General features: G+C 37.8%; 2 protein-coding genes across 5 annotated transcripts; both read right to left on the bottom strand.

Moving 5' to 3' along the window:
- Positions 1-224: 224 nt before the first annotated feature.
- LOC102292484 lies at positions 225-4,575 on the bottom strand. Of its 4 annotated transcripts, none has more exons than XM_005952882.3 (9): positions 4,134-4,575; positions 3,744-3,849; positions 3,491-3,559; positions 2,776-2,995; positions 2,499-2,644; positions 2,324-2,407; positions 1,071-2,234; positions 728-945; positions 225-622 (listed from the first exon to the last, which is right to left on the bottom strand). In XM_005952882.3, exons 2-9 carry the CDS (start codon positions 3,825-3,827, stop codon positions 553-555), a joined length of 2,055 nt encoding a protein of 684 aa, XP_005952944.1. In that variant the 5' UTR covers positions 3,828-3,849; positions 4,134-4,575; the 3' UTR covers positions 225-552. The 4 variants fall into 4 exon arrangements, with proteins under 4 accessions (XP_005952944.1, XP_005952942.1, XP_042073457.1 ...); XM_005952880.3 differs by having other exon boundaries at positions 2,324-2,410; positions 4,134-4,573; XM_042217523.1 differs by having other exon boundaries at positions 2,324-2,410; positions 3,497-3,559; positions 4,134-4,572.
- A 419-nt stretch (positions 4,576-4,994) lies between these two features.
- On the bottom strand, positions 4,995-8,773 carry LOC102292172. Its single transcript, XM_005952879.3, has 7 exons — positions 8,749-8,773; positions 8,390-8,462; positions 7,401-7,599; positions 7,101-7,267; positions 6,910-7,023; positions 6,642-6,728; positions 4,995-6,550 (listed from the first exon to the last, which is right to left on the bottom strand). The coding sequence occupies exons 2-7, from the start codon at positions 8,438-8,440 to the stop codon at positions 5,735-5,737; spliced, it is 1,434 nt and encodes a 477-aa protein (XP_005952941.1). The 5' UTR covers positions 8,441-8,462; positions 8,749-8,773; the 3' UTR covers positions 4,995-5,734.
- Between the last annotated feature and the right edge of the window lie 460 nt (positions 8,774-9,233).

Below are 9,233 nucleotides of genomic sequence, written 5' to 3'. Positions count from 1 at the left end.
TTTTTTTAAAATGAAAAATGACACATAGCTTTTATAGTACACAATGCATGGAGGCGCAGACTTTCTTCTGAAAAGAGAATAATGTTTAATTTTTGCTGGAGTACTTTACAAACTAAATAACAGATATTGTTATAAATAAAATTTTAAAAATTGTACAGAAAACAAGCCACAGTGTTCTGTGTTTTGTTCACAACCGGTCCTGATAAAAGGAGGAATTCAGTGTGGAGGATTTAATCATTTATTAGGCAAACAGCAAGTCAGACCATCAGCACTGTAGACGTGAGATCATATAAGTCTGTGTTTACGCAACTTTACATTTTATATTGTTACATGATGAAAACTTTGACAAACAAAAAAGTGTAATCACCCAATATTTGAAGATAATATATGTGGCTAATGAAAAAAGTAAATTCTAACCCCTACTGATCATTTAAAGAATTAACAGAGAAAAGAGAGCAAAACAGAGTGTTTGAATTTCAGTGTCTGTTTAAAGAGTCATCTTGTTTTTAACGTCTTTGATTTCTAATCCACCTGTACTTTGTATCAAACACTTCACTCAATGCCTTTGGCCTTTAACTCCTCTTTGACTCTGCTCAGGTACTCAGGGTCAGGATACCCAAAGCTGTGGAAACAGAACATATCCAAGGTTAATATGTAGTATTTTATTAGAGTAAACCGTGAAAGAAAACATATATCACAACGCTAGTAAGGAAATTGGTTACCCTACCAATCTGGTCCTCCAGATGTGGATGTTTTGTGGTGAATGTCGTTCCAGGTCACCTGGCCGTCCATACCAGTTGTTCTGGATGTACCAATAGTAAAAATGAGCTTCTGGCCAAAAGCTTTTTTCAGCAGTCGCAGCACTTCATTGCCCTCTTTGTTGTCTGGAAGATACGCTTGTCTTCTAATCCCAAAATAGCGCTGTCCAGGATTGGGATGTTTTTCCTAGAAAGATGAATGGAAAGTAAACAATATTAGAAAAATATATACATACAACCACAAAATGAAAACACAATCATGTTTTATTTTTTAAACAGGGACATAGGCACTCAGATAAAATTGTCACTTACCGTCTGTGTTCCACTTGGAATCTCATAGCTGATCATTATGGTGCCACAGTCTGAGTATCCAGGGAGGGGAATTGTGAGTATCTGGTGTGACATTCTTCCATCTGGTTGGTCTCCGACTATCTTACCAAAGACGACTCTGCATATAGGACAGATGGGCCCATTCGCTTCCTGCGCTCGTCTCAGGCAGTCTTTACAAAATTCATGTTTGCACTTGAGCTGTTTCTTATTTTCAAATTTATCCAAACATATAGGACACCTTTCGTCCTTTTGGTCACCTGCTGTTGTCCCACTGTCAATTGGTGGGTCAGTGTTGTGCTTCGTGTTTTCGGATTGGCCATTCAACATACGCTCATTGGGGGGACCCTCTGACTGAGAAATGGGTGTGCCACTGAATCCAGTAGCACCATGGAACTGGAATGAACTCTTGGGGGATGCAACAAACTTCTGGTATAGACAGAGAAGTGCTCTTAGAGCGTGGCTCTCCATGGAGGCATTTCCTCCTTCTTTCTGGTAGAAAGCTTTGACATTGACTTTGCCATGACCAATGTCATATTCTTTCAGGTCCACATTAAACTTATCTTTGATCCTTGCTACTTGCTTATTATCATAGATAGTCATCCAAAAGGTCTTCTCGATGATCAGTCCTGCATGTGGGAAATCGTCTTTGGTGGTCATGTCAATCTTCAGTGATGTCTTTCGAAACTCATGAGAAGCATCTGTGTTTCTTTTCTGCTCTGTATCTGCATTTAACAACTTACTGAAAACATCTTGACTATGTGCTGGCCCACGTACAGTCATTGTTTTAGAGGTCAAAGTAACCAAAAGCTTGTCTTCTTTTTCCTGGATGGTTTTCAATGCGTTACTCCACTGATCTGGATCTATGAACTTGAGAGGAATAACTGAGCCATTGGATTCAACAAAGCTGTTCTGGAAAAGGTTTTCAAACTCCTTGAGCGCATTGTCTGGGTTCCCATGTTTTCTATCTACTTCAAATGTCACCTTAACGTCTGCCTTTATTTGAACTCCATTCTTTTTCTCTATATGTTTGATTTCCTTTTCGTACATGTGGTTCACATACCAGAAAGGAGCCACTGGGACAGAACAAGTGCACATCTCTTCACCTGCAGAAACTGCGCTACTCTGTTTCCCCGCCTGAACTTGGTCCTGGTTTAAAAATAAAAATCATTATGCTAATTTATTAAAACATTTTTTATTTTAATATTAACTTTTTTGATTAATGACACACTACATACATGTTGTGGCTCTTGTATGAAAGAAGCGCACATCTTTTCTCCAGCTGTAGAACCTGCTTTACTCTTTTTCTCCAGTTGAACTTGCTGCTTTAAAAAAAAAAAACAGTACATCATTTAATTCAATAGCATATAGTAATATTTGTTTTTTTTTAAAGATATACTACATAGTACTTACAGTTTGTGGCTCTGGCAGGTTCACTGAAGCATCCTCTAGTACTTGTCTATCAAGCTGTGGATATAGCTGACTGACGGATGTTATCAAGACTGAATTTTCATCCTTCCTTAGTGTTTCTTCACTAAGTTTTTTAAGTTCATTCATGGCTTAAAAAAACAGGAAATTGATTATATGTTAAAACCAATATATATACAGAATGAAGTCAAAATATTTTTATTACTGAAAAAGTTATAAAGATAGGAATTTAATCAGATAATTATGTAGGACTTTACTGCACCTGCAGCTGGTTTAATGCTTATCACAACATGCCCATTATCTAAGGTCCTTTTCACTGAGCATTCCATCATAGTTTTGCGTTTGTTGATCCAAGACTGAAGCATTTTCTGTAGACGAGACTCTAGCCTCTTAACTTTTTGTAGTTCATCATCAGGCTCCACTGAGACCCACTTCACTGAGATCCACTTCACTGAGAGAACAATGTGAGCTTCATCTTCATCCTGTGACAAAATAAAACAAACAAATAATAAAACACTGGAAGACTGTGTAAGCCTTTGAGATTCAGCTGAAAACACCTTTATTTAAAATGCTTTTTTTTTTAATCATTGTTGAAATATTTACCTATCTTTAGAACGTCTCTTTTTTTTTATTATAATGCAGATAAATAGTTTGAGGTTAGCTAAATGTCATATTTTTTACATTTGCCACATTAATGTCACCTTGCAGCCTTAGAACTTTACAAATGTTCTCACTAATGATCACAGTTACAGTTTACATGTTATTACAAGTTTTTCCAGTGGTGACAACAGCTACACTAAGCAGCTTTACACATTCTGCTCATGATGTATTTCCTGAACCTCCAGAGCACACCAGCTGAGATTGTATTTTTGATCTCACTTTCACATACTCTTTATAAGAAGACAGACAAAAGCTGGAATGTGTTACGTGTTATTGTGCACTTAGGCGCATGCAGGCAAACTCCCCAAAACACTTACCGGTACTGCAGCAGGTGGGTGGCTAGGTGTTGAAGGTTGCTGGCTTTTACTCACAGCAGAATTATTCACCTATAATAATGAAGAAAGGCTTTTAGGTGCATAAAAAACAAAGTGTGGTGTAAAAAAGTAAAATTTAAAACAAGAAATAAATTACTCCTACTGATGATAAAACTCTGGATATTTAATGACTGCATTAACACCGGTGTTCCTGTAACAATTTTCTTTTATTCTGATTCGGTGTTAGTTTACGTACTTGGCTCATGTCCTCAGGTTTGTCGCTGTCAAAACTGTCGACATCCATGGGCTCGGGCTCGTCCACGGACTGTCCAGTGGCCATGTTTCAGATTTTGATCTTCTTCCTTCAAAACACACCAAACACAGACGACATAATAACAGTGTGTTGCACCCCAACAACCAGCAATTCTCTATTTGGCGATTTTTTATAAAACCGTTTCCATAAATTAGCTAACATCGCTCTCCACCTAGCCTGCAGAGCTACACTCTGGGTTACACTCCACTTTAAGTTTCCTTATGTCTTACATTTTAATCAAACCTGTAACAGCCACAAAGTTATCTCACACGTTATGTGTATCTGAACAGAAATATATCTTGAAAATATTACTTTACTGCGCATACGACTTACCCTTGTCTCGCTACTTTAAACACTGGTACTTCCGCATAAACGAAAGCGAAAGCTTGCAGCTCCGCAATAAGGAGCTGCGTCACCCTCCACACGCAAGTGCACCTCTGTCATTTCCAGCAGCGTGTTGGCTGGAGGTCTGTTAGCTCAGCTGACTGTGGAAACTAAATCCTTCTTCACTGCATGAAAAGGACAGAAATGTTCTTTAGGTGACATATAAGCTGTTTCCTTGATATCTCAGATATAGTTAATAGTTTGTGTAAGATAACCTACTGTCTCATATGATACTGACAAACATAAAATAAAACGTTGCGTTTTATTTTATGTTCGACTCCTTTCAGGCATATGATACTTGGGGGGGGAGTATTAATTATAAGCCAAGGTTAAATTTATGAGCCAAAATCCACTGAAAAATGTAGCTTAAGTACATTTTCTGCTAATATTTCCCTAATACTAATCATTTTTCCACTTAATTTGTGGTGCTGTGTTTTCTGTTTTTTTAAAAAAATCAGAATCAGAATCGCGTTTATTGGCCATGTATATCCACACACACACAAGGAATTTGGTTCCGGTAGATGGTGACTCTCAAGCACAGCAGTATAAATAAATCTCAACAGTGTAAGCAACACAATACAAAACCAACCATAAATAACCAATCTAAATCTTCTATACATAAAATACAGGATGACAGAAATGAGATTAAGTGAAATGAATATCACAGAATGTACATAAGGTGCAGTTGCAGTCTGGCAGTGGGAGCAGTGTGACAACTGTTTAGGAGGGAGATGGCGAGGGGAAAGAAACTCTTCCTGTGTCGGGTGGTCCTGGTCTGCAGGCTTCTGTACCGTCTGCCAGTCAAAAAGTCCGGAAGTACATCCTCTGCTGGGTCTTTTTGAGGATGGAGTTGATGTTGGTCTCCCACTTCAGGTCCTGGGAGATGGTTGTACCCAGGAACTTGAAGATCTCCACAGTAGACACCGGGCTGCCTGATATGGTGAGGGGAGGAAGTGTTGAGGGATGTCTCCTGAAGTCCACTGTCATCTCTACAGTCTCAAGCATGTTCAGCTCCAGATTGTGCTGACTGCACCAGAGTACCAGGCGCTCAACTTGCCGGTATGCAGACTCATCACCATCCTGAATGAGGCCAATGACGGTGGTGTCATCTGCAAACTTCAGGTGATTAACAGCCGAGTTCTTGGAGGTGCAGTCATTAGTGTAGAGGGAGAACAAACACTGCAATATGCCAACATGAACACCGTAGTCTCAGCCTTAAAAATGCCCACCGTTCTTTTCAATTATAATTAAATGAAATAAATCTTATTCATTATTTATTTAGTATATGTACAGGAAATCGAATAAACAGCATGGGTGGTTCCTTTAAAAAGCAGGAAGAAACAAAATAAAGGCAAAGTCATTTCATACAAAAACAAACATGAAAAAATTGTTTATTTTATGTTTCCATTTTTCAGCAAACATTGTTCAGCCTGATATTTTGCAAAGGTTTCAGAGAAACAATACAAAGATACATGATAACATGATAAAATTATAAAAAGATTCTACTGTAAGCATGCAAATAACACAAGACATTAAACAGTAGACTGAGTTTACTGCCATAGCCATGAGAAACCCCACATTCCAGCATTGGACTGGGAGAAGTTCATGGGAGATGTGGCAGTTTTCTGATACAAATGGAAAAGCTCTCTCATAGCATGGCTCTCCATGGAGGCATTTCCTTCATCTTTCTTGTATACAGCTTTGACATTGACTTTGCCTTGACCAATGTCTGATTCTTTCAGGTCCACATTAAACTTATCTTTGATCTTTGCTACCTTCTTACTGTAAGAGGTAATCATCACCTTCCAGTAGCTCTCCTCCATCGTTAGTCCCATATGCATGAGATGGTCTTTGGTGGTCATCTCAATCTTCAGTGATGTGTCTTGAGTCTCTCTTTCATTCTCTTCATGAGAAGTATCTATGCTTTTTTTCTGCTCTGTATCTGCATTTAATAACTTTTTCATGGCCTCTTGACTTTGTGTTGGCCCACGCACAGTCATTGTTTCAGAGGTCAGAGTAACCAAAAGCTTGTTTTCTTTTTCCTGGATTGTTTTCAGTGCATCGCCCCACTGATCTGGATCTATGAACTTGAGAGGAATAACTGAGCCATTGGATTCAGCTAAGCTTTTCTGGACGAGGTTTGCAAACTCATCGAGAGCACCGTCTGGTCTCCCATGTTTTTGGTCTACTTCAAATCTCACCTTCACATCTGCCATGATTTTAACTCCGTTCTTTTTTTCTATATGTTTGATTTCCTTTTCGTACATGTGGTTCACATACCAGAAATGACCCACTGGGACGGAACAAGAGTGCATCTCTTCACCTGCGGAAACTGTGCTACTCTGTTTCCCCACCTGAACTTGGTCCTGGTAAATAATAATAATCATCATCATCATCATGTTCATTTGTTAAAGATCACATTTTTCCATTTTTTATGATTAATCACACAGTACATACCGTTTGTGGCTCTGACATTGGGGAAATGCCACTATCTTTTTCAGCTGTAGACCCTGTGTTACTCTGCTTTCCTGGTTGAATGTGCGCCTGTTAAAAAAATAAAGTACTTCATTCAGTTCAACAGCATCCACGCACGCACACACGCACGCACGCACGCACACACACACACACACACACACACACACACACATGTATATATATATATATATATATATATATGCCTATGTGTGTGTGTATATTTTTCAATGATTTACTACACAGTGCATACAGTTTGTGGAGCTGGCACAAATGGAGGATGGTTTGTCGAAGCATCCTCTGGAACACCTGTTTGTTCTCCATCTGCTGAACCTGCGTTACTTTGCTTTCCCAGTTGAACTTGATCCTACAAATACAGTACATCGTTTAATCCAACAGCATTCATTTATATTTGTTTTTAATGATTTACTACCTTTTACATACAATTTGTGGATATGGCACAGATGGGGGAATGTTCATTGAAGCATCCTCTGGTACTTGTGCATCGAGCTCTGGAGATGGCAGTGTCAGACTGATGGATGTTATGGTGACTGAATTTCCATCCTTCCCAGTTAGTGTTTGTTTACTCAGTTTCTGAAGCTCAGTCAGGACTTAAAAGACAGAGACAAATTGGATTAAAAAAATCAATATAATTATACAGAATTTATTAAAAATAAATGTTTTTATTGGAGAAGTTATACAGATAGTAAAGTAATCAGATGATTATGTAGGACTTTACTGCACCTGGAACTGGTTTAGTCTTTATCACAACACGCCCGTCTTTTAACATCCTTTCCACTGAGCAGTCCACCTTATGTTTGCATTTGTTAAACCAAGTCTGAAGCATTTTTTCTAGACGAGTCTCTAGCCTCTTCCCTTTTTGTAGCTCATCATCAGACTTTATCCACTTTATTGAGAGAACAATGTGTGCTTCATCTTGATCCTGTAATAAAAAAACACACACAATAAAAATATGCAAGCCGATATTCATCCAAAATTACATTTATTTAAATATGTGCATATATTTTTTTAATTGTTGAAAAATATCTTTTAAGAATTCCATTCTTTAGTATTATAGACAAGACTAAAGCTTGTTTTCTTTTTGGTCCAAACTAAGGTTTTCAAACTTAGTGTTCCTTAACTATTGTACTTATGAATGAATAGTGTGACGCTAGCCACTTTTCATATTTTCACATTTGTCACATTGATGTCACCTTGAAGCCTTAGATATTTACAATGTTCTCACTGATGATCACAGTAACGCTGATCATCTTCACACACTGTTGACTTCTTCAGTCTCACAACTCTTACAATACAAAGCTGAAGCTTTGTATTCCATCTAGTGGCACTTTGAAACCTTACAAAAAATTTCACTCATGACAACAGCCACACTGAACAGCTTTACACAATCTTTCAGTATTTCCTGAACCTCCAGAGTTGATCAGCTAAGATTATGCTGACCTTGTAGTCTCAGTACTTTCACTTTCATATAATCTTTACAAGAATACGAAAAAAAACAAAAACAAACCCGGAACACATTAAGCATAAGCACACAAAATCACCAAAATGAAACGCTTTTCAAGTATAAAAGCAAACCGTGGCCTCAAAAGTGCACTTTAAAAAAAATGTAAGTCTCCAACTGGAGATAAGCACTGTGGATATTTAATGACTGCATTAACACCAAAGTTCCTGTAACAAATTACTTTATTCTGATTCAGTGTTAGTTTACATACTTGTCTCATGTCGTCAGGTTTGTCGACCTCCATGGGCTCTGCACTGGCCATGTTCAAGATTTTGATCTTCTTCCTTCAAAACACACCAAACACAGACGACATAACAACAGCGTGTTGCACTCAAACAACCAGCAATTCTGTATTTGGTGATTTTATATAAAAACCGTTTCCATAAATTAGCTAACGTCGTTCTCCACCCAGTCTACAGAGCTACACTCTCGGTTACACTCCACTTTACTGTTTTCTTACGTCTTGAATTATATCCAAACCTTCAACAACCACAATGTTATATTACACATTTTGTGCATGTGAACAGAAATATAGCTAGAAAATACGACGTTTCTGCATATTAGACTTACCCCTGCTTCGCTACTTTAAACTGTTTTTACCTTATAAATGAAAGTGAAACCTTCACAACAGTCACGCTCAAGTGCGCATCTGACATTTAGAGGAGGTCTGTTTGCTCAGTTAAGATGGCTGTGAATACTAAACCTCCCTTTATTTCCAGAAAGGAAAGAAGATATCCTTTATGCGATTTTTATGTTGTTTGCTCGTTATCTTGATATTCACCAATTCTACTCATGTTTCACTTGCTATAGAGAATTTCTGGTGTTGTGTTTGTACTTTTATAAAAGAGCATTTCTTCCACCAAGTAAAAAAAAAAAAATGTGATGAACATTGTGGTCCCATCCTAAAAATGCTCTGCTATTCTTTGCATTTACAAATACATGAAATCTTATTATGTAGATTCAATATGCAACGGAAAAGATACTTTAATATATAGTATTTCACATTATAGTATTATATGTGTGTGTGTGTGTGTGTGTGTGTGTGTGTGTGTGTG

This window comes from Haplochromis burtoni, unplaced genomic scaffold (assembly GCF_018398535.1).
Source record: "Haplochromis burtoni strain Fernald_Lab_line unplaced genomic scaffold, NCSU_Asbu1 Contig_2122, whole genome shotgun sequence".
In the NCBI taxonomy this organism is placed as follows: domain Eukaryota; kingdom Metazoa; phylum Chordata; class Actinopteri; order Cichliformes; family Cichlidae; genus Haplochromis; species Haplochromis burtoni.
Note: the sequence above shows the minus strand (reverse complement) of the source record. Positions and strands in the feature narration are given on the sequence as shown.